Source organism: Dioscorea cayenensis, chromosome 18 (genome assembly GCF_009730915.1).
Source record: "Dioscorea cayenensis subsp. rotundata cultivar TDr96_F1 chromosome 18, TDr96_F1_v2_PseudoChromosome.rev07_lg8_w22 25.fasta, whole genome shotgun sequence".
Classification (NCBI taxonomy): domain Eukaryota; kingdom Viridiplantae; phylum Streptophyta; class Magnoliopsida; order Dioscoreales; family Dioscoreaceae; genus Dioscorea; species Dioscorea cayenensis.
The window spans coordinates 9,060,193-9,084,914 of record NC_052488.1 but is presented as its reverse complement, the minus strand read 5'-3'; the positions used below and the strand labels follow the sequence as shown (position 1 = coordinate 9,084,914).

Below are 24,722 nucleotides of genomic sequence, written 5' to 3'. Positions count from 1 at the left end.
TACTCGGCCGATGTTCAACCACATACACAATCAAGTTACGAATATCAAGATATTAGCATGACTTTTTCTCATAATAATCATGCAAATGAAGTTGGTAAGTACAAGAGCTCTAGTGGGGATAAGGATGGTAGTGACAACTACACAGAGAATAGTAAAGCAAGCACTAAAGCTCCTCATTTAGAAGATTGTAAGATGTTCCTAGCCAAGACACAGAATTTTTAATACCACCATTTGTGCCACTAGCACATATGAGGGCACTGGATTTGGAAGAGATGTTCGCACCAGAATTTATAAAGCATCCTTTCTTATATAATCAGACATTAACAGGGGTAATGATACATGGAGAATTGCATGTAGGCATGCAATTCCAAACTAAAAATGACACCATGACAGTGATTACACATTACTACTCGCTGAAGTTAGTGAAATACAAAGTCATCTAGTCCGATCTGACTTGGTATTCAAGCAAATGCAAGTTATATGGTGATGGATGCAATTGGAGGGTTCACACATCATTTAGAAAAAAGAAGCATATTTGGCAGATTACAAAGTACAACAGTCCTCATACATACTCATAGCCTGTGACTTCTTAAGATCATTCAAAGCTGGATTCTAACATGATTTCTCGGCATATACAATTTTTGGTTAAGGAAAAGAAGAACATTAATGTGCCCATTTTGATAGCAGGGATTAGAAATCGATATGGTTATACTCCTATGTATAAAAAAGTATGGATTACCAAGCAAAAAGCAGTTGAGGCAGCATTTGGTAATTTGGAGGAGTCTTACAACAAATTACCAAAATGGTTATTAGCACTGTATCAATTTGTCCTTTGAACAATAATCAATCTCCAGACACAACATGTGTCACGTCCTGACTGCGGGCCTAGCATGCGATAACCACCATGACAACCCAAGAAAAGACACCCATGCCACTCAACCTTCAAGTAGCCACAAGGCTGACTGATAAGTGCTTGATTAGACATATTTTTCTATCTATTTTACATGCATAGAGCATCATTTTTACCATGGTTTATGTCTCATATTATATATTGGGTGTTCTTTTGTGCAATTAGGTTGTGAATGCCTTAAAGAGTCGAAAGGAAGCAAAGATAGCCTATAAAGACATAATGTTGAGAGTTCTTGTTTAATTCAAAGACCATGACACGAGAGGAGTTTATGAACGTGGAGATGTGTGCCAACTTCCAAGGAGATTCAAGCCAATTTGCTAGTTGGATGGGCACAAAGGCAATCACATCTCCATATTCCTTCTCTTTGTGAAGAATGCAAGACCTTTCAAATGATGAGTCGACAAAGAAAAGTCTTATAGCCTACAACATAGACGTGTGCCCAACCATGAGTCCTCAAGAGAAGAGTGTTTGGACAGCGGTTGTGAAGAGCACTGTAGCAAACCAGTGTAGCAAAAATGGTGTAGCATTTTACTGTAGTAGTACTATAGCAAAATTATTGTTCACGCGACTGCATGGAAATTCATGCAGCCCACGCCGGCGCATGAAGGCACGTGACAGCCACTTTTTGTGACTATAAATAGGTCGTTTGCCCTATTCTTTAGAGACTTTTTATGGGGCATTTTGCGAGCACTATAAGGGCAAGGCGGCTAGGGTTTTAGAGGAGGTCTTTGGCGATATTGGGGGCCGTTCTTCACCAACTTTGATCAATCTTCTCTTCGTCATAGCATCGAGGGGGCCTTCGGCAACCTAGCTTCGGAGGAGGATTCTTCAAGATGTTGAGCGACCCATCAAGGCTATCATCACGAATTCAAGGGTGTTTTTCTCTATAGTTTACTTTGCTATTCATTGCATTAATCATTGTTTTATAACTTGCCCCATGGAGGGCTAAATCCTAGTAGGCATTTGGGCATGTGAACCCTAAGATCTATTCTTTTGTATTGATTTGCTTTATGTTTCTATTAAAACAGAGTTGATTTGAGTTTTAACCTTGTGTTTCCATGGCTTGCATGTTTGATTGATCTTTGTGATTGATTTATTGTGCATAATTTGTTACTTTGATGAGAGAGGTCTACATTAGAGTTAGAACTTCAAGGTTAAAGAGGATTGAGAGGGTGAGTCATGAGATAGTGGAGTGTCCCCTTTCCCTTCCGATGAGTGTTTTCTATCTCCATATTCCCTAGACTCTATACAGCCATATTTGGTGTGAGGCATGAGATTGATAGATTTCTCCACCGGGAACTTGTAGGGGGCTAGGGATCTTTCACCTAGAAATAGGGCTAGGTCTATCTTTAGGAATCGGTTTCACTCTTAGGTATCCTTAGAGCTTAGTGCGGTCATATGGGGTGTGAGGTGTTGAGATTGAGCAATTTCTCCACCGGGACCTTATAGGGGACTAGTACTAGTGGCTTGAGGCAAGGGCCGGTTGTTCTTGGATTACCTCAACTCATTAGACTCGGTCTATGAGCATTTAGCAAATCTTGAGCTTCATGTTAGATATTAGGGAGAGCATTGCCCAAGTACCCCACCTTTATTGATTGAAATCTTCTTTACTTTCTATCTTGCCCGTCTTCTTGCTTATTAATATTCTTGCAATTAGTTCATTTCATCATATCCATTGATTTTGACTAGCAAGGAGCATGACCCACTTGCAGTTAGTCCATTTCATCATATCCATGGCAATTGATTACTACTACTACTACTTCTGTTCCTTGTGGATTCGACTACCCACCCACCGGGGTAATTATTACTTCGACACCCGTGCACTTGTGGTTTACACGTAATTTGGATATGTGTCACTGACAAAACCCTAGAATAAGCAATATTGAACAGAATATACAAAAGTAAGGAATACACATATACATAAGGGAAGCGACAATATAATAGCATGGTAGAAGAGTTCAATGAAATATGTTTGTCATAAGTACAACAAAGTTCCAATGGCTAGATAAGCAAGCTTGACACATATACAAAATAAGGAAATTCACAAAATAAGTAGAGGAGGCATCAACAACAATATTTAATTGAAGGGTTCAGGAAATATCCAAACAAACAACCATGCAAACAGATTTCAAACACACTAGTGGATCCATGTTCTTATACAACAAGTTCATGCTCAAAGGCTAATATACATGATACTGGAAATGAGTAAAGAACGAAAGATGATGAATGCCCATCACTTCACCTCCCCACCATGCTACTGACCGCTAGAGCTTGGAATAGAGGGGTGAGGATGTTGTAGTCAACTTTTGAAGTATATTTTCATGTATTAGACTTCAATTTTTGTCATCTCATCATGCATTCTTCTTAACTTTTGTATGTAATTCTTCTCCTTAGCATTCTTTGTATCAAGGGAGATGGTGTTATAGTAAATGAGGCCAAGGAAAAAGATTGGAGCTATTTAGCAGCTGAGGAAGCAGGAAAAGGGCAGGCCTAGCAAGGAGCATAACCCACTTGTGTAGTAGGGTAGCTGTGGAACATAAAAGGAATTGAAATCAGGATGGACATAAAAAGGAGAGCTAAAAAGAAGTGAAAAAGGAGGGAGACAAGCCATAAAAGGGGGAGGGGATTTGAAAAGGAACTTTGGAAGGGAGAAGGAGGAAAGGAAGAAGGAGTTTTCTTTTTGTTCCTAATCTTTGTATTCTGCATGGAAATGTTGGGATTTAATTTTGTAGTTTATAATTTTGTTATGGAGGGGAAGAACTCTTAGTCTAGAATTGGGGTTAGCCCAAGGTTGTAGAGAAATACTTATGTTTTGAAATACTCTTTTTCTTTTAATGATATCATGCTTTGATTTGGTTGTAAACTCTTAATACTTGTGGATGTGAAAGCATTTGCTTGTTAAATCTTAGAGATTCAAGTTTATTGAAAGGTGGACTTTGAGTCTTGGACTCTTTTAGAACCAAACTTAAGACCTTAGGTTGGGTTTCTTGAGGCTTGATAAATTGTCTTATGATTAAATGTTGTTTTAGGCTAAACACCATGAAAATAAGGGTTAGTTTTGATTAACCTTTGTGTTGTACCTTGAAAGAGAATAGCCAGTATTCTTTTTTGACAATTGCCTTCAAAGTAATTCCTTAGATTCAAGAGAGATTCAAAGCATGCATTCCACTACACCTTGAGGTGAACCCCATTCTAAGGATTGAAATTTCTAAGATTTCCCTTCTAGTTAATTCTCTTTTGTTTCTAAAATTCTGCAAATTTCTTTTACTTCAAGTTCATATTTCACCACTTTCTCACTCATATTTTATATTTACCTAGCTAACCTCTAATTGTATTTGATTAGTAGTCCACACTATTATCTCCATGGGATTGATATCTTAACTACTACTTGGTAAAACCATACGCTTGCGGTGACGCAATAGAGGGTGAGTAACTAAGTCACTCATTGAGTGGGTTAGCACAATTCCAATATAATGAACCAAAATAATCGATAAAAACTACAAAGCTAGGCTTTTGCTATAATACAAAAACATTAAAAATATATTAGCATATAACAATATACACAAGTGTAACAAAACAAAAAATAGCATAAAAGAATCAATTTTCTCAAATAAGGGTTTCAATATTAAAAACTCATGAATAGTAATATACGAATTCTAAACCATAAAATATGATACTCATCATCAAATCAATTTACTTTCAAAATAAGTATACAAATGATCACTTCTCAAGGTTTATTTTGCATTTAAACATAGGTTCTTTTAACAAAATATGAATTTTGCATCGCAAACAAACAAGCAGTGGTCTAGAAATCTCTCTAAACTCTAGCCGTGGTTGCAGCTAAGTTCAAAGCAGTCAAGATTCTCATGCCCTTGATGTTGACCCAACGGTCCACCGGGTGGTGACTCTAGCTTCCCAATGAGTATCCAATTAGAGCTTTACACTCCCACCTGAACTGGACCAATAACTTTGGCGATCTACACTCCACCTCAACAGGCCGGCCGTGAAGACCACCTACTGTAACATGATGTCACCAACAAAATTAATGCAATACATGCATAACCTCCCATAGAGTCCATATCCAGGACAACATTCAAATATCAAGAATAAAATTCCATTTCCACAAATAGCATTGCTAGAAACATGCTTGAAATAACCAAATGCTCATAATTGGATTCAATTCAAAATATAGATAAAATCATAAATATATTCAGTCAAACATCAAGAGTTTCCTATATGTCTCAATAACATAATAATTTCCATCCAAACCATCGAAAAATAGATTCAATAATATGAAAATTCATGAAATGCTTTCAAATAGAGGAATCGAAATCTTTAAATAATATTCTAAGACAATTATGCAAAATCACAAATCCCACTCACTACTTAGGCGATTTAAATTCCTGGATGTGCTACTCCTCCTCTGGCTCCTTGCCTCGAGCCGCGCTCTCGCCTCTTAGGCAAAGCAGATACACAAGCAACAAAAGAAACCCTAGGGCAATAAGACATGCAACCCTAAATCGATCCTAGAGTTGGCTCAAAACTAGGTCTTTAGGTTACCAATGAATTCCTAAAGGCCTAAGCTTCACTCTAAACTAAAGAAGACAAAAAAAGAAAAGAAAAGAAAAGAAAATAAAGATCACCTATTCTATAGTAAAATCTGACCCTAACAAATGATTTTCTCTCAATTTACAGCATTAAACAGGGAAATGCTTTTACAATTACTAAGAATAATGACTCATAAGATGAATGGTTTCATTCTAAACCAAAGAAACAAGAGAAACAAGAGAAACAAGGAACTTTAGTCGGAGATACAGTAACACACACACCTCCCCTCCCCCCGGTACCAACGTTTTCCTGCAAAATCTGGTTCCAAGAATACACCCAACCATGCAAGAATAACCAAGCAAATCATCCTCTCAAATCCTAACCACAACAAGTAAGAAGAAGAACAAAGATCAAGCTTATTCTTTAAGTCCACAACCTAACCCTAACTCCAACCATCCTTCCAAGCACAAAAAAGAAAAACAAAAACAAAAAACAAAAGTATGATAGAAGCTCACCTTTAAAACCCAAACAAAAAGTAAAAAAACTCCTCCAAAGCTCTTCTTCTCCAAAGGAAAGCCATGGAAATGAGAGGTAAGAGAGGAGAATGGAAAAACTACGGAGGAAAAAAAGGAAAGGGCTAAAGTTGCAAATAAATTCCTGTGTTGCTACAGTACTTCGAGTTACAGAACGAAATAAAATCTATGGTGTTGGGCTGAAAATGCTACGGTATCATGCTGGTTATAATTACAGTATCAAGTTGGTTATAACAACCTACATTAAACGGAAGTTACGTGGTACATGATAGTTGTGTCTTTCATAGACTTTTTTGGAGTTTTCCTTCATGTGTGGAGGCTTTCAAATGTAAAAGAACTTTATTAATGGCAGTCGCTCAAGATGGAAACAAAATAATTCTTCCAATTGCATTTGCGATCGTGGAAGGAGAGACGTTAGATGTGTGGCATTTTTTCTTAGATCATTTGCGCACATATGTGACCCCACAAGAAGATATCAAGGGAGCATTCCGAGCAGTTGGGTAGAGGATGAATCCTCCACATGCTTACCATGTTTATTGCATTAGGCACATCTTAGCGAACTTCATGCGTCATTTTAAAAATAAAGAAATGCAATGGATAGTTGTTAATGAAAGTAAATTATGAAAATGATATGTTTATGTGTTTTAAATAAATAATTTTATTGTTTTTTTATTTTTTATTTTGTTGACTTGCTTTCTTTATGTGATTGACATAGGTTACTCGAGAACTACTCATGATTTTAACTACTAGTATGGTTTGGTTCGAGAATATGATATGGAGCAAAAAGATGGCTGGACAATATACCGCGAGAGAAGTGGACTCAAGCGTTTGATAAGGAAGGTCAAAGGTATGGGCATATGACGACCAACCTTGCTGAATGTATTTATTCAGTATCGACGGGGACAAGGAATCTTCCTATAACAGCTCTTGTTAAGTCAACATATTTCCAACTGATTGAGTTATTTGTGAGGAAAGGTAAACAAAAAAAGCTCAGATTATATCAGGCCAAACATTCTCTAAGTACTATTAAAGGTAATTCAAAAAAATCAACAATCGGCGGGTAGCATTTATGTCCTCCAATTTGACAGTGAAAAGAATTTCTTCATAGTAGAAGAAATGTCTCCACCACAACATGGTGGTGTGGGTAGTACTTATCGCATTGATCTAAGGCCTCGATGGTGCGATTGTGGTGAGTTTCAAATACTTCATTTCCTTTGCCGCCATGTTATTGTAACATGTGCTTCTATCCATCTACATTGGCAGGAATACGTGGATAATGTTTACAAACTTGAAACTATTTTTAATGTATACTGTAAAAATTTTGAAGTAGTACCCAATGAGGAGTACTAGACCCCGCACAATGCTCCATGTCTATGTCATGACATTACAATGCGAAAACCTCTGAAAGGGCGCCCCAAATCTACAAGAATTCATAATGAAATGGATATAAGAGAAATTAGTCAATAGAAGTATCGTGGTTTATGTCAAAATTATTCTAATGCACCTGGTCCAAGTAGTTGTTCGTAATATGTGATTGCCGCAATCTTTTTATAATATATGTAATCCTCTTCATTCATTTAGAGTATGATATGTGTACTCATAAGTATTATTTGTCATGACTAAATTGAAAATGATATTTTTTTTTTTATTTGGAGCTGTTAAAAAAAGGCACAAGTAGAAAAGAAACAATATTTAAAAAAACACAAATTTGACCGTCATAACATCTAATGGTTGTATATTTTAACTATCAAAATTTAAATCGGGGTTTGAGAGAAAAATTAAATTAAAAATTTTATAAAGACTTAAATGTAAAATATTATATAAAAAAAACTCATTGTAAAATTTATATAGGTTGTTATAAAAAATTTAAATTAAAAAATTTATAAGGACTTAAATATAAAATATTATATAAAAACTATTATAAAATTAAAAAAACTGAAAAAAAAATAAAATAAAATGTGCAAAAGGTATCATGAACAGTACTTTTGCGTATTTTGGTTCCTGAAATTTTTTGTTTATCCTCTACCTTCCTTCTGATAAAATATTATCCTCTGCAGTCCCTTTTTTTACAACTAGTTTTATTTCATCTCTCCCGCCACCTTTGAAAGTTCAAATTCTGTTCAACAACTCACAAATTTAAATAAATTCGTTAAATAGTAAACGGATACATAAAAAATCAAAGAGCAAAACTAAAACTGAAGGTGATCTAAGAATAGTAAATCCGAAGTACAAAAATTAAAGAGTAAAACTAAAAATTGAACATGATGTAAGAATAGTAAAACTGAGGTTATTTAATCATTGGACTTAAAAGTAATATTTAGAAAAAAGAGAAATTTTCAAAAGATTTAGAAAAATCAAAGGTGTTTTTGACCTGATGGTAAAGTTTTTTTATTTTTATCTTTGAAGCAATTCCTATATATATATATATATATATAAAATGAGGGATTAATTGGTCAGAATAAAAATATCTCAAAGAGCTATAAATAATTTACCCATTGCTAAACCCTTGCTATCACCGGCTCACCACTGTCTCGTCCTTGTCGCTCTCTTCGCCTCCATGGCCGCGTTAAGGCTATCGTGCTTCAGCTCATTCCTCTGCCATCCTCTCCGCTTGCGCCCTTCTTCCATCTTCAGACTTGGATTTCCATCCAAAGCCCCTCCCCATTTCTACGCCACCAGCTCCGTAGTTGCCCTTGAAGGCTCTGGCATTGCTCCTCATCCATGGCCTGAATGGGAGCGCTTTCTTGATAAGCTGAAGTCCAAGGGATACTTCGACAAGACGCTTCCTGCAGGTGAGGGAGAAGACGGTGTTGCTGCTGCATCGGATGAAGCTTCAATGGAATTGCATCATGTGAAGGCTGCTTGTCTCAGTTTCGCTCGCGAGCGCTTTGATATTTTTAAGTAATTGCCTCTCTCTTATTTGCAATCATGAAACATGAATTTCTTATGCTTTCCACTCGTGTATGGCAAGTGAAATTTTTGTTTATAATAATCCTTGTTAATATTTAGGTTCTTGGTCCCTTTTTTAATTTTCATGTTGATAACTAGACCTTTCCAAATGATATTCATCATGAGATAAATTTTAGTTGAGCTATTGGATCATCTAACATCTACCAATCTGCATAATTAGAATTATTTGGTTGGAGCATAATGACTGGTTTCGTTGTTGTGTATATGTAATGAAGAAAATGGTGTAATTTTGTATTCGTGAAAATCTTCATTCAAAGTTTTATAATTGCTACTGTAGCGTAATTTATTTTTTTTTTTTTTAGCAAAGCAAGGGCAAAAGTTCTTGTTTTTTAAATCCCATGAATGTAAAAGTTTTGACATTTGAGATGACATGCACTCTTCTGGAAACTTTTAGTCAACCAGATTTTCAGGCCTCCATAAGATTGGAGTCAATAAAGGGTTTTATAAGATTGGAATCAATGGAGGGACTTTCATAGAAGATCTCATTGTGCTTGCATCTCCATCTAATGATATCTGCATTGCCTTTGGCACCTCTGTTGTGATAATTTGCTTCATCTCCATTCAGTGATCAATAATTTGTCTTTAACGCATATTTATGATATTGCAAAAGGTCCTAAAAAACAATATTAGAAACCATTTGGTTCTTAAGCTTTCATAGTTGCTATAATCTTTCTTTTCTCCTCACTTAATCATTTTCTGTGAAATGATTCACTTTCGTTGCATATATCCAATTGACTAGAAGATACAATCGACCTTACCTAGTTCTTTGATCATATTATATCTCCTTTCTTTGGCAACTTTATTGTATCAAATTAGCATCCCTTTCTTGAGCCAAAAATTTTTATATTTGTCTCGATGTGATTTCTCTTGGTATAACTATTCTTATCTTGAGAATAACATCTAATTACACACTGATCAATACTCTTTTTTCCTTTGAAAGTGCAAACAATTTAAAACTACAACACTATTATTCCCATAAGGACTGTCTTGGCTTAATTTACCCTCAACAATCAACTGGAAATTTTCCTTGGCAAGTGATATCGCTTTAAGTGGGTCTGCTTTACTGTTTTGTTAAGCTACCATGGGCATACAAGCCAAAGTACACACGCTCGGACAGCTTTTTCATTGTTTAAAGGTTTATATGATAAAACCTAACCTTAAACAATTTTGTTTTCTGTGGCATAGGGTACATTTGCATTTGATATTATTATTCTTTGGCTGCTTGGTAATATATTATCATCAGTTCTGAGACACTCGTCAGATAGATGTGGGGGATTATTGTCATGTTGCCAAGTAGAGGTTGTTTTGTTCAATCTACTGACACTAATCAGATGGAGGCTGTTCTTCTCAAGAATGATATGATCCTACTTACTAAATGCCCACAGTGATAGATAATTGAAGAATTGATAAATGCATAAATCTCTTCTATTCTATTTATGGTTGTAGCTTCAGCAGATTGATTTGGAGTTGATTTTTATTGGCAGAGTAATATAGTTAGACTTAGGTACTTAGAAGCTCTGTCACTATAATTAGCAGAAATATTAAAGAAAAGATTATCTTAGTAGCGGTTCATTTATTGATTGCTGAATTTTCAGTTACAAACTGGACAACAAAAACCAGCCTTTGTATGAAATTAGATTCACTTTGACAATCTTATATGTCACATTTTTTTCATTTATCTCAACTGAAGAGTGAATGTTCACAATTTTGTCTTTCTGGGTATAATCATTCTTGTTAATTCTCTGATAGGTATTTGCTTCTACTTCCCAGGTCTCTTTCCAAAGAAGATATAAACACTATTGTTGAATTTGGATGCCCTAATTTATTTCGCAAAACTGTTAATTCAGCAAAAAGATTGAGAGCACATCTAAGGATTGATGAAGGAGATGTAAGTATGCTGACGTTATGCAGTTAATTTATTTAATTATTTTAAACTTTTGTACTTTTTGAATGGAAACACTTATATATTGCTTTTTAAGAACATTTTGATTGCATATACATTTTCATATTCTATGGGGAAATGCTATGTGCATAGCGTGGAAACTTCTTGTTTCATCAATTAGGCCATATATTGTAAATCAATTAAAAGGCCATATATCATCTATTCTAAATCATGACCTAGCTAGATTAGTGATTCTATTTTGTACCTGCAGGTATGTAGTGCATGTAGCTTAAGAGGATCCTGTGATAGAGCCTATATAATTTCCAAAGAAGATGAAGCTGCACGAACTGTAGATGTCGTGCGTATATTATTGAGCTATGCAGCAAACCCAATTGCCGTTTCTGGAAGGGAGAAACCATCTGAAAATAAGGTTGAACAGTCTGCTCGCAACTTGCTTTTGGAGCTTTTCAAACTAAGTGACACAATCCCAGATCCTTCTCTTCCAAGACCTGCAATATTGCCCTCTACTCGAAAGGATCCAGCTACTCCCAAAGAATCATCTTGGAACATCAATACTAAGCTTGTGGGAGCTCAAAACAATGAAATGAAGAAAGGAGATTGGTTGTGTCCCAAGTAAGTTTATTAAACAGTAGATGTTATACATACAGCATACTTTGCTTACCTTTCTGAACTAAATCATTTAATAGAATTGTTAGCATAACTTTTGTTTCCTGTTGTTTGCCCAATATATTTTGACTTGTTTGTTCTGAATTGTCTTTGAGTTTGAAGGATTACCTTAGAACATGCATCAGAGGATATAAATTGTCTTGGTGTTCACTTATGCTAATTTAAGCTTGTATGGAATTTTTGTTAAGGAACCATTCTGGCAGGACATTGAGATTTTGAATCTTTTTAATGTGTAATAATCCTTTTTGGAGTGCTGCTACATTAACCATTCTGACAGTACATTGCTGCTGGCTTGATCAGCTTAGTTTCTCTTTTTCTTTCATCCATGCACTATCATGAAACAGGAGGTGTTTCATTGTGGATTAAAAGTTTGGGTTTAAGGTAATATTTTTTAAATTGCTTTAGATCTAGATTTGACTAAACTCTAACTTAATTTATGCTAATAAAATTAAATATTTTAAAGTTGAAAGATTTGTTTTTTAATATTAATAATAGATGCTTATTAATATTAATAATTTGTAAAAATCAATTAATAAATATATTTATTTAAATAATTTACTCTTGTAAAAGATAGTTGGTCGGATAATCTTGGGGTGTTTCGAACTGTTTTTGGTTTTCAATATTTAATAGTTTCTTAGGTTGTGTTTACTTTACCTGACTATTTGCTTTCATAATCTTCTTTGGATGCAGTTTATTCATACTGTTGCATAGGCTGAGAACTTTGCTTTGCTTTGGCTATATTGTCATTATATCAACTTGATTTTACAATATGAATTAACTTGCATTGAATATCATAAATGAAAAATGATAGAAGAATTTAATTGTTTTATGATATAGTGGAAAAATACCTAAGCACATTGCATAATCAAACCCTCATACACTTAGTATGATGTACATGTGACAACCCTGATTTGGGTATCTAGTCATCTAATGGAGGAGAGTCTTCAGTGGCGGTAAAGCCTTTCCAACCATCTAATAGAGAAGATGAATCTCCAAGGGTAGTAGAAGCTCGCCTAGTCAAAGGTGGCTAAGCGCATTTGGCCATCTAAAGGGGAAAATTGAATCACCAAATGAACGAAGGCTAAGTCTGTAGGGAGATTTTAAAAGACGATTCAATAAAAGGAGCACTCACTGGATAGTTCCACCCCCATGGATCTTGAAACCTTCTCTCCTCATGTCCCTAGCCCTGTCTTTCTCCTAAGATTATTTCTTGCCTGATTTACGCATAGGAGTGTTTTCTTGAGCCCAATGTTCGCGGACCGACCTCAGTGTCTGGGAGCTTTCCTTTCACGAAAACAGTGAGAGGGAAATTAGGCTTGTCCCTGGTTTAAGTGTGGGCATGGCATTCAGGCGAGTGGAGGAATGACCAGCTCTAGGAGAGGAGGAACAGGATCTCGTGGATCCCCACTGATAGTTCTTTTTCTTGATTTGTCGGTTGAGATCCATGTTTGTCTCAATAGGAAGACTGATTTTGACCTGAACATTTCAATTTACGAATTTTGGTGTTACCAAACAATGCGATGGATAATTAGGAATAGTATCGATATCACTATTTAAGATCTGGTTGCATCTTATTTGGAGAGCATGATCAACCTTAATTTGGCAAAACTCACTAAAGAAGGAAAAGACCTAACTAAATCAAGAAATAAAATCCTCCTTCCAGTAATTAGGAGGATTACTATGTTTCCTTTTTATGTAAAGAGTTGATGTGCCATGGGTTTACTCTTTGATTCAATTTTATATTCAAAAACAAATCAGATCAACTTGAATGATTGCTTGGTACTGGATTGACTCCAAACGCTTGTCTTTCCAATTCCACACACGTTTTTCTATTTGCTTTATGAAGTTCAGCTCTAAAATCTCTTGCTAACTAGTAGGTCAGGGCTAACTGTATACTATCACATTTGGAAGCACAATCTCATCTTATTTTATTAAGACAGTTACAGTATAAGAACCTCAGTATGTGACCCTTCTATTGTCAAGACAGAATGGTCTTAAATGAATCAAAAATCATGGATTAAGTATAAAAAATGTGTTTGGCCCACAAAAAAAATTAAAATAAATAAATAAATAATGCTGATTTGCTTTTTTGTTAATTGTAAAAGAGAGTAATTTCAGTGAAAACTCATTGAAAACTTAACATTGCAATTTGTAGTTATTTGTTTTGGCAATTATGATGAGGTGATTAATTGTATGTTCAAGTTTAGTGCAGTTATTGTTTCTTAAGATAACTCCCTATCTATTACACTGCATTAACTCCATCATTGTTATATTTATGAGAAAAATGGAAGGTAAAAAACACCTAGTTACTGCACTTCTCCAATTTAAGCTGTCACATCTGCTGCGCCAGGAGTTTGCTCTTTGTTCAAGTTGATCTTATTTGTTCTTGAATATAATCTTTTGCATCTTTAATTTAACTTGAATGGAAGAAGAAACTTCTAATAACAGTTGCAGGACCTATTTAAAGGACTTATGTTTTAAATGTTAATTGGGTGGTCATTCTGAGGTTTTCTACGTGTAATTTAACCAATTCAGGCTATATTACCCATCCTAGGACTGTTGAACATTTTTCTATTTTAATGAATGCCGTTCATCCACTTTAGTAATATATATCATATGTATATATATTCCACCAAGGTTTCTTTGCTGAATATTATTTGTCTGCTTATCACAGAACCACCATGGAAAATTGGATCCAAATTAGGCTCAGTTAATCATCATCCCTGATGAGTTTTAGCATGGCTGACCCCAGGATGAGAAATTTCATCCACACAAGAAGTTAGGCATCATCTTGATTTTTTAGTGACTTTGCCTATGAGTCAATTTATGGTGAAACTATCTTTTATCCCTTTTCTATGATAATATATGATAACATTATGATCTGATTTATCATATTTTAGTGTAAGAAACCTTTGCACAAGCCAAAGGAAATAGAGCAAAAGTGATTGCCGTAGTAGGGTTAAATAAAATGGGAGCTGGCTAAACCATGAAAACTGGGTCTTAGAAGAGCAACATGGAGCCATGCTTGCTAGATGAAGTGGGGAAGTGGCTGATGGAATTTCTGATTCATTTATACGGTTACATCTATCAGATTTTGTCCCCACCAACTGATTTATTACATGTGTAGTGTATTGCTCTACCCAATTGAGGAACTGCAAATAGTCTAAACTCCTTTTCCCCCCCTATCTGGAGTAGCTCATAATATTTGATTGCAATTTGCAAAGCTTTTCCAATCATAAGTATTGTTGGAATTCTGCGAGTTTAATCCGGGCTCCACAACCATGGTTAGAACTGTTGTTAAAAGGATTTTTGTGATTAAATTTAATTCTAGGACTAGCAAATTGTACAGGTTTATCCTCTCCGTCGTCTCTTTGAGGAATTCTCAATGTGATGAGAGAAGAATTTTGGAATGAAGCTCATCAAGAGAATTAACTCAAACTTCTACACAAACTAATGTGTTTCTGATTGCAACTGATATAAATTACAACAAAAGGTTAATGGTTTGGTAAAGGAAAAACCTGAACGAATAAGTAATGTCTAAATGGGTCCCATTCAACCAAGCGAGAAGCATTCCATACGCAACAATTTAACAAAATTTATTTTAGCACATGTTAATGAAGCCATTGTATTTATAAGAACCATGAACTGAAGGCTCTTGTTTGAAGAGTTTTAGAAAAGATTTCCCTTACAGAATAGTATTTTTACAAAGAAACAAAAGGTATAGATGGAAGACATAAGAAAATCAGTTAAGTAATTGATAGACATGGCAAACACTTTTGATAAAGGATAAGAAGCATAAATAGAAATCGTATTAGTAGCATACGATTTGTTTTGCTTATGAGTTCATAAGCAGACATAGTTATGTAATTGCGGGGTGCTCAAGTAATTGCATAGTTTGTAAAGTTTTTTATTCTCCATGAGTAAACCTTTTTGGTGTCACATATTGGATTGATTTGAAGTCACTATCTGATGAAAGATTGAGCATTGCAGTATCTATTAATGACTCAAATAAGTTTTATAGACTTTCACTTCTACAATGTTTCATTGTTTCTTGGAACTTCAATATTGAATTCTGGTCAGATACTATTCATTGTTTCTTGTGGCGTCCCTTTTTCTTCTGATTTCTTTGTGCTAGTCTGGGGAATTAATTTCTTATGTTTGTCAGGACTTATATTTGAGCTGAAGGGTCATGAAAGAAGGAATGATCTATAGTCTGCTTTTAATTTAATGGAAATTTTCTCATTCTGCAAAGCAATTTTATGCCAAGCATTTGAAATTTCCTGTAAAAAGTGAGAGCTGTTATATTTTATTCATATCAAGTGGTGGTTATGTATGGTATTGGCTTATTTTTGTAAAGTGAACTCGTTTTGGTTATATTACTTTTACTATACATGTGATACCGTAGTCTGCATCAATATAGGTATTATGCATCTAAAAAAAGGATTGGCAAGTTATAGTGACATGTACTTGCTCAGCAATGTTTTTTTGAAATGAAAACTTTGAATGTATAACTATCTGTTACTGGTTTATATATTGCAGCTGCAACTTTTTAAACTTTGCACGAAACATACGTTGCCTGCAGTGCAAAGAAGATGGGCCAAAGAGTGCAAACGAGGGTAGGGTGGGAATGAAGCTGGGTGACTGGACTTGTCCAGCGTAAGTTTTCCTTTCTTTCACTCTTGTTGTTTATAAGTATGGCTTCGTGGTTTGGTTTAGAAATGATGATCTGTTTGGTTATATATATATATATATATGTTTGCATGTGATGCGAGACCCTAGAATACATGTATCTCTCGCTAATCAAGTTATAACTATGTTTCTTGGCTCAGCGATGTTTATTTTTGAAAGTAAACTTCTGAACATATAACTGTCTGATGCTTGTTTATATATTGCAGCTGCAACTACTTAAATTTTGCACGGAATGTTCGCTGTTTACAGTGCAAAGAAGATGGACCGAAGAAAGCAAACCAGAGTAGGGTGGAAATGAAGCTAGGTGACTGGACTTGTCCAGAGTAATAATCCTTTCTTTCACTTTTTGTTACTTGCTTTGCTGATTCTAGTAAGTTATGCAATTTGCAAATGGCATCTGCTAATGACAATCCTTATTATCAAAGGTGTAAATTTATGAACTTCTCGCGTAACAAGAAGTGCTTTCGTTGTCAAGGGCAGCGACCAAAGAGGGAACTTCAACCAGGGGAGTGGGAATGCCCATCGTAAGATTTTTTTTTTTTTTCCATTTCTTGTTAGCTTTAGTATAATAAAACTATTTAACATCTTGTATTAGTAGTTGTCAAAATACTTGGTCCCACTCTTATATAACACCATATACAAATGTGAGTGATCATATCTAACACGTATTGCTTATTCAATAGAAGTACTCATACAAACGTTGAATTGCTTGTTCAGATGTGATTTCATAAACTTCCGAAGAAATGACGTTTGTTTGAAGTGCAACCGTGATCGACCAAAAGATGATCTCAACTCCGTAGGCCATTTATGGAGGCGACCCAACAATATCACTGAGGATTAAGATTCTGATATACTTGGCAATTCCAGGAAATGAGTAATGGGCACACCGAGAGGAAAGGCATCAGCGTCGTTATGACAACCTCAGCATTTCGCGAGAAGAGAAAAGTTTCATTAAAAAGATTTTGGCAAGCATTTGGGAAGAATTAATTGTGTGGCTATTTAAGTTAAAAGGTTGCCAGGGCCATTTGTTATATATGCTGCCCACAGGCATTCGCTTCTTCAATGAGCATTTTGCTTCTTGTAGTCTACAATATTGAGACTTGACTCGGGTATTGACTGTGAAACCCAGCGAGACTTTGAGTATTCTAGTGGTTAGGATCAAAGGTTTAACTGATTTGATTTGTTCTGTGGCGGTGCTGAAAATATATTATAATATTTATTAATAATAAAATATGATATAAAATATAATTGTAATGATATAATTACTTAAATTTAATTGTTAAATTCAATATTTAGAATTTAATTTTATATGTCACTTTTGAGTTATTCACAAGTAATGGGTAAATATTTTGAGTAGGTATTATACTATGTTCAAATTGCACTTTAGCACCGAACTTTAATTTATATCATTTCAGTTATCCAACTTCAATTTGATTTCACTGGACGGATATCAAGAAGTTTCTGGGAGGAATTTGATAAAGTTGTTGATAGAATTGCCTTGTTAGTAGTAATTGACGATGTCATCTATTGATGTGTGTATGCCACGTTATCAATAATGTCCATGTTACCACATACTATGTACATGATAACATCATTGAATTGCATAAATAGGTGACTACAATGACATTATTGATGATGTGGTATGTACGCATCAGTAGATGACGCCATGAATTGTTGCTGACAAGGCAGTTCTAGTAGCATCATCATTAAATTTCTCTCAAAAACCTTTTAGTACCTGCTTGGTGAAATTAAATTGAAGTTAGATAACCGAAATGATACAAATTGAAGTTTGATATTCAAAGTGAAAATTGACCATAGTATAGTACCCACTCAAGATACTCACAAGGAATAGGGAAAGTATGGGAAAAGAAAATAAAGGAAAGAAAAAAAAAAAGGTTAAAGAAATGTTGAAATTTTGTTTGAATAATTAAATTTTAGTGTGAAAAAAGGGGGAGAATTATTTGATACATCTTGTTTGGCCGGAGAACGAAAGAAAAGTAGAGAATATATAATAATAGGGTAAAAATTTTAGTAGGCCATCGTACTATGGCTGTTTTTTTACTTTGCTCACTGAATTTCAATTTGTTTCTTTTCAATCATCCTACATTGATTTTCTTTCACCGGGAGGTCACCCATGAGATTCTGATGAATTTTTGCTGAGATGGCTACCGGAATTACACATCATCCATTAAATTATAGACATTTAAGCCACGCTAGCTTGGACACGTCACCAAGGTTATGTGGAAATACACATCAGCAGCGGCGGGGTAGCGAGCAAGGCAAGATGGAAGGAGGAAGCGAGCAAGACATTACAACAAAAAAGCTCCACCCGATCGAGTGTGTGTGTGTGTGAGAGAGAGAGAGAGAGAGAGAGAGGAGAATATCATCTCGCGATCATCAGCAGCATCATTCGACCAAAGGAGCGGGAGGAGAGAATATCATCTCACCACAATAAGATTTTCTAGCTATGGGCAAGGGCAAGAGTAAACTTCAGTGAAGATTGTACACCATGGATGGGTCTTGGCACATAAGACATGCGAATGACAAAAGGCCAGAGTATTGTAAGCCTTATTTTGATGTCATTCCTGCATTTTTTTGTTAGGTGCATTTTAGGGAATAGGTTAATCTTAAAATTAGGGTTTCATCGAGTGTAGAAAGAATCAAGTTGTGCGCCTCCAGTTTAGGTTTTTTTTTATAGCGAGAAAAAGGTTAATGTCATGATCTTATATGTTTATTTATTTACTATTTCATGTTTGCTCTCTCATCTGTGTGTTTATTTTATATATATATATATATATGACCTATTTAGAACTTGTGAAGATTACATGATGGATTTAATGGCATGGTTTGAAACTTGTGAGTATGGTTTGAAACTGAATGTTAAAAGTTTCTTTTAGAGGTTAATGCTATGTATCCTCTCTTATCTGTTGATGGTCTGTGAAGATTATATGATGTAATATAATTCCATGCTTGTGATTATGGATTGATTGCAATTGAATGTTAAAATTCTGATTTCATTGGCCATACAAATAATCAACATGTGTTTACTTCGAACTAATAACCTGCATCTATATAGGTAGAGAATTTTAATGATGGTGGGTTGTTTGATAATTGATGGGTTGCTTTTCCCCAAGAACAAAGTTTGACTTGTTTGATAATTAAATTAGGTCGATAACAGAAAAAAAACTGTAAGTTCATAATATCTTTTAAATTTCCTGTTGGAGTCATACATGGCTTTATTTGTCATGTCTTACCATTGTTTGGTTTCTTTTAATAGTTTTTTTTTAAATTTTTTTCTCAGTTTGTAAATGTTTATTTGTTTATCCCCATGTTGCACAGTTCAATTATTGCATAAAACTCAATAAATTGCTGCTTGTCCTGCATATAGATTGCGTTCATATAGATTTCGTGTCCTGCAACAAACCTAATTTATGCTTAACTTCCATTTTTACAGAGCCCATTGTCGAGTACTTCACAATACAGATGTATTATGATTTAGGTGATGATGAGAATTGGAATGACATGCAATTTGGAGGTTATGTAGATTTTTGTGATGATGACTTTCTATCAAGATTAGAACTCATACATATGGCTAAGGAGATGAAATTGCAAGTGGAAAGTTGCAGTTTTTGGTAGAGGAAAACCAACAATGCAGGAGTAAAGATGGTAGAAGTGAAGACTGATTCAGATGTGATTACAATGGTAAAGAGTGTTGGCACCAGTAGGAGTATAAATGTCTATGTGAAAGTGACTAATATGGATATCATTATTGAGGAAGCACCAAAACAACAATTATCAAGCCATGTAGATGAAAGAGAAGAAGATGTTGGCATAGTAGATGACGAAGATGAAAAAGATGAAGTTAAGGAGGATATAAGCACCAGAACAACCAGGACAAAATAAAAGAGTCCACGTAGATGAAAGAGAAGAAGATTTTTGCATAAGAGATGAAGTAGATGAGGAAAGGAACGATGAAGATGGAAGTGATGATGTAAGTGATATCCATGACTTCGAGTATAGCTTCCACAGTGAAGGGGAAGAGCCTGAAGTTGCTATGAATGAAAATGATATACCTATGACAAGTATGAATTAAATGGAAAAAAATAGTACAGAGGTTGATGCTGATGATGAGGATGTCCACTTTGAATATGTTGAATTAGATGAGTTATAGTCCTGTTCATCCACGGATGAAGATGAAATGGAGCTAGAAAGGTCTAGATACAGTCAATTCAAAGCAGAGATAGACATGAATGGCCCACAGTTTAAGAATTATGGAACTGTTCAAAGAAGAAGTGAAGAATTATGGAATAAAAAACAGGTGTGTGATGCATTTTAGGCCAAACGATGAAAAAAGATGCAAAGATTACTGTAAAAAAATTGTTCCTTTTATCTGTGGGCATCACTAACGTATAAGGACAGAAATACAATACAAATGAAGTCAGGAAACTTGAAGCATGAATGTACTAGAGATCACAACATTATGCATGTTAGTGCTCAATGGATAACAGAGCATTACATTGATCAGTTTAGGGCAGATCCAAGTTGGAAACTCGCTGGTATCATGCAAGCTGTAAGGACCAACCAAGAAGCCGAAATCAGCAGGTTGAAAGCATGGAGGGCAAAAAATATTGCAAGTGTTTGTGTATAAGTATTACTAAGTATACTTTTCTTACATTGAGTATCACTTTTATCAGATTTTATGGCTCATTCGTGTGTATTTGTGTTTTTTTGTGCCTTTAGGGTTGTGGAGACAAGTTTGGAAGAAAAAAAAAGCAAAAATAGATCATGGACGCAATTGTTGAGGAAAGTCTTGGACCAAACAAGGATCAAGGCACAAGTTGTGCTCATAGACATGTGGGTGTGTGCCAACATCTAAAATGCTCAAGTGAATATACAAATTGGAGGGGCAGAAAGGCAGTCACACTCATATGTTCCGACTTGTGTAACATTGTTAAGAGGTTCATCAATGTGCTTGAAAGCAAGACGCGAAATGATCTACCGCATGGTTGTGTGCCCAACTTGGCGGCCTCGATGAAGAAAATAAATTCAAGAACATTGTAGCGAAAGTACTGTAGCAGCTTGCTATAGCAAAATCATTGTAGAAGTTACTATCCACAGCGCAGATGCCCGATTTCATCCCTATAAATACCGCTTTAAAAGTTTGATTTGGCGATCATCATCCTATCTTTTACCTATCTTTTGGGGAGAGTGTGGTTAGGGTTTAGAGAGGTTTTTGTTGGGATTTAGGAGCGGTTCTACGGCATTCGACATCGATTTTTTTTGGAGGAGAGCTATTAGGGGAGCTTTTGTTAGCATTGATTTGGCGAGGTGTGCCCTAGGCCTGACGGATGAGTCTTTGGAGAAGATGAGGCTGCTCTTGAAGACCATCGACTCGGACAACAAGGGGGTTATCTCTATGGATTGCTTGCACTTATTTTTGATTTCATCTTTGACCTTGTATTGCTCTGTGGAGAGCTAAACCCCTAGTGTGTGCTTGGACTTGTAAACCCTATGATGATTTTGTTTCATTGATTTCTATTATGCTTCTTTAATTGATATTTTAATTGAGTTTCAATCTTGTGTGATTATTGTTTTGATTTTCCCTTAGAGTGACACTAGGGTTGAGCTTTCTAGGTAATCCTTGTGAATGAGTGACACTTCAATAGGGTTAGACTTAGCAAGGTTGAAGAGGGTTGAGAGGGTGAGTCCAGAGATAGCGGAACGTCCTCTTTCCCCTCCGATGTGATTTATCCTACCTCCATGTTCTAAGAGTTCTTTGTGGTCATGATAGAGTGAAGTGCTAAGAGACGAACACCATTGGGGCTTAGTTGCGCAAGCAACAGAGTAAAAAGTTGAGTAATCCTGAGTGCTGCGGCTTAATCATGATTAGGGGTCTTTCACCTGGACCAAAGGGTTAGATCTAAATTAGGAAAAGGGTTTATTACTTGGAGTCCCTAGAGCCTCAAGCAGTCCCACACAATGTGAGGTGTTAAGAGTATCCCTTTCCGCCGGGGTATAGTGTAGAGGGCTAGTCACAGTTGACCTTCAGTTTGGGACCGTGTGTCTTTGGATTTCCACAACTTATTAAACTTCAATTAGGAGGTATAATATTAGTCTTGCACTTGAAACAATAGTTCTAGGGTGAGCATTGTCCGGGTACCCCATTTTACCATTGATTGCCTCTCTTTACTCCTCTTGCTTTCTCTTTTCTCTTTTACTTTTCTTTGCATTAATATCTTGAGTCAACGTCACAAATAGGTTTTCACTCTAGCTAAATAGCAATACTTCTTGTTTTTGAGCAACTATTCCTTGTGGATTCGACTACCCACTCACCGGGGTATTTTATTACTTCGACGACGCGTGCACTTGCGGTACACACACGCAAGGGGTGTGTCAGTTTTTTAATGTCAGATTAATTACCCATCAATTTGGGTCATCTTTTTAATGATCAAATATTTTTTGGTTTTTTTGATTACTTTTTTATTTATTTATGCATTTCTACTTGGAATTAGAATGCTTGATGGGGATGAGCACACACAAATGTGTAGCTTATATGACTACATATTAGAGTTGCTTAGAACACATCCTGGTTCAATAGTGAAGTTCGGATGCAACGAGGGTGTGTTCGAAGCCATGTATGTGTGCTTGTCCCCACTTAGGGCAGTGTTTCTAGCAGGATGCTGGCAAATTCTATCTATTGATGGCTGCTTTCTAAAGGGGCATTATGGGGGCAATTGTTGACAGCATTTGGCATAGATGCAAATGATTGCATCTATCCAACAGCATGGGCAGTGGTTAACAAGGAGAATTACCAGAAATGGCTATGGTTTCTGGAGCTATTGGGTGAAGACCTAGAGATATCTAACTCTCACCATTGGGCTTTCATGAGTGATCGACAGAAAGTAAGTTAAAACAACATCATTTAATTTATTGCAATATATGCATTTATTTACCTTCACTATTCATGCCTATCCAGCTTTATGTTTCCATCATATACATCATACATTATGTGTACTAGATATGATTTCAGTTAGTGACTGACATGTAGTTATGTTGTTTATGGATTTATTTTTTCCCCCCCACTTAATCTGCCCCTTTATATGTTTGCTGGTGAATGGTAAATCTAAAAACAAAACTGACCTAAAAGGGCCTCCAAAATGCAATTGAAGAGTTGTTCCCATATAGTGAACATAGGTTCTATTTGAGGCATTTGCATATTAATTTCAGGAAAAAATTTAGAGGCAAAGCTCTTAAGGATCAATTGTGGTCTTGTGCTAGGTCTAGTTACATACCTGCATTTAACCAAGCTATGGATACTCTCAATGTTATGCCACCAGATGCACACAGGTTTATGAAAAACATTGATCCTATTCATTGGAGTAGGTCACACTTTAAGTCAAAATTTAAGTTTGACATATTACTCAAGAACCTATGTGAGTGCTTCAACATCATAATTCTTGTGGCTAGAACCAAGGGCATAGTTAGCATGAATTAAATGATACGAACACAACTGATGACCAGAATCCAAAAGAGAAGAGATGCAATGAGAAAATGTACAGCAGAACTTTGTTCTTAAATTCTCAATAAGTTGAAAAAAGCTAAACAATTTAGCTGGTCATGTAAGACAACTTGGGATGGCGGTGATAAATACCAAGTTGTATGTACGGATGGTCAGTTCATTGTTAACCAAGGTGAGAAATCTTGCACTTGTAGGAAATGGTAACTGACAAGTATCCCATGTCCTCATGCAATATCATCTCTATATTACAACAAAAAGAAACCCGAGGACTACTTAGATGATTGTTATAGAGTCAGTACATCCCTAGCAACTTATGACCATATCCTACACCCAACCCAAAGCTCCAATTGTTGGCCTAAGAGTCGACAAGGTCCCATGATACCACCTGATCTAGCAAACAAAAAAGCGGCAGGAAACCAATTCTTAGGAGAAAGGATCCAACTGAAGAAGTTGCTGGCTTCACAAAGGGAAAAGTCCGTATAAAAAGGATCACAATCAAATGCAGCATCTGCGGGGTTGTAGGATTTAACAGAAGATTCCATGGAGTACAGGTAAGTAGTGGTTTTTAAGGCACTAACAAATTTGATTGTATCTTACTTTTTGTGAATTTAACTAAATATGCATTATTTATGTGGACAGACTAGAGTCATACTAGGGGGACACAGGCTGCAGTGAGCTTTTTATTACTAATAGCAAACTTGTTATACTAAAGTATTTCTCAAGTGTCTATGAATCAATTATGATGCCTTATTCTTGAATTAAACAGGGAGTTAGCACCCAGTAGGAACCCATGGAGAACATTGATCCTCAAGTCTTACATGACCATTTCATTGAGTTATGTGCATTATTTAATCTATAACCAATATTACAAGTGTTGATGGTCTAATTCATTGTTAATGACAAGGTTGCTCAAATGAGGGACAATAGTGAAGCTAGGGTTCCAGATGGTAGGCCAAGTGTTTCTTAGGAACCACTTTCACAGGT

General features: G+C 35.6%; 1 protein-coding gene across 1 annotated transcript; it reads left to right on the top strand.

Annotated features, from left to right (window-relative positions):
* Nucleotides 1–8,490: 8,490 nt before the first annotated feature.
* On the top strand, nt 8,491–17,405 carry LOC120282877 (zinc finger protein VAR3, chloroplastic-like). The gene is made up of 7 exons (XM_039289711.1): nt 8,491–8,892; nt 10,732–10,849; nt 11,115–11,476; nt 16,070–16,186; nt 16,426–16,542; nt 16,645–16,743; nt 16,937–17,405. Exons 1-7 carry the CDS (start codon nt 8,549–8,551, stop codon nt 17,058–17,060), a joined length of 1,281 nt encoding a protein of 426 aa, XP_039145645.1. The 5' UTR covers nt 8,491–8,548; the 3' UTR covers nt 17,061–17,405.
* Nucleotides 17,406–24,722: the final 7,317 nt, after the last annotated feature.

Excerpts from the sequence above, each read along its gene's own strand:
- LOC120282877 (XM_039289711.1), top strand. The coding sequence starts at position 8,549 with ATGGCCGCGTTAAGGCTATCGTGCTTCAGCTCATTCCTCTGCCATCCT. Across the intron at positions 8,893-10,731 it reads GAGCGCTTTGATATTTTTAA|GTCTCTTTCCAAAGAAGATA; the intron begins GTAATTGCCTCT and ends TCTACTTCCCAG. Across the intron at positions 16,744-16,936 it reads GGGGAGTGGGAATGCCCATC|ATGTGATTTCATAAACTTCC; the intron begins GTAAGATTTTTT and ends TTGCTTGTTCAG.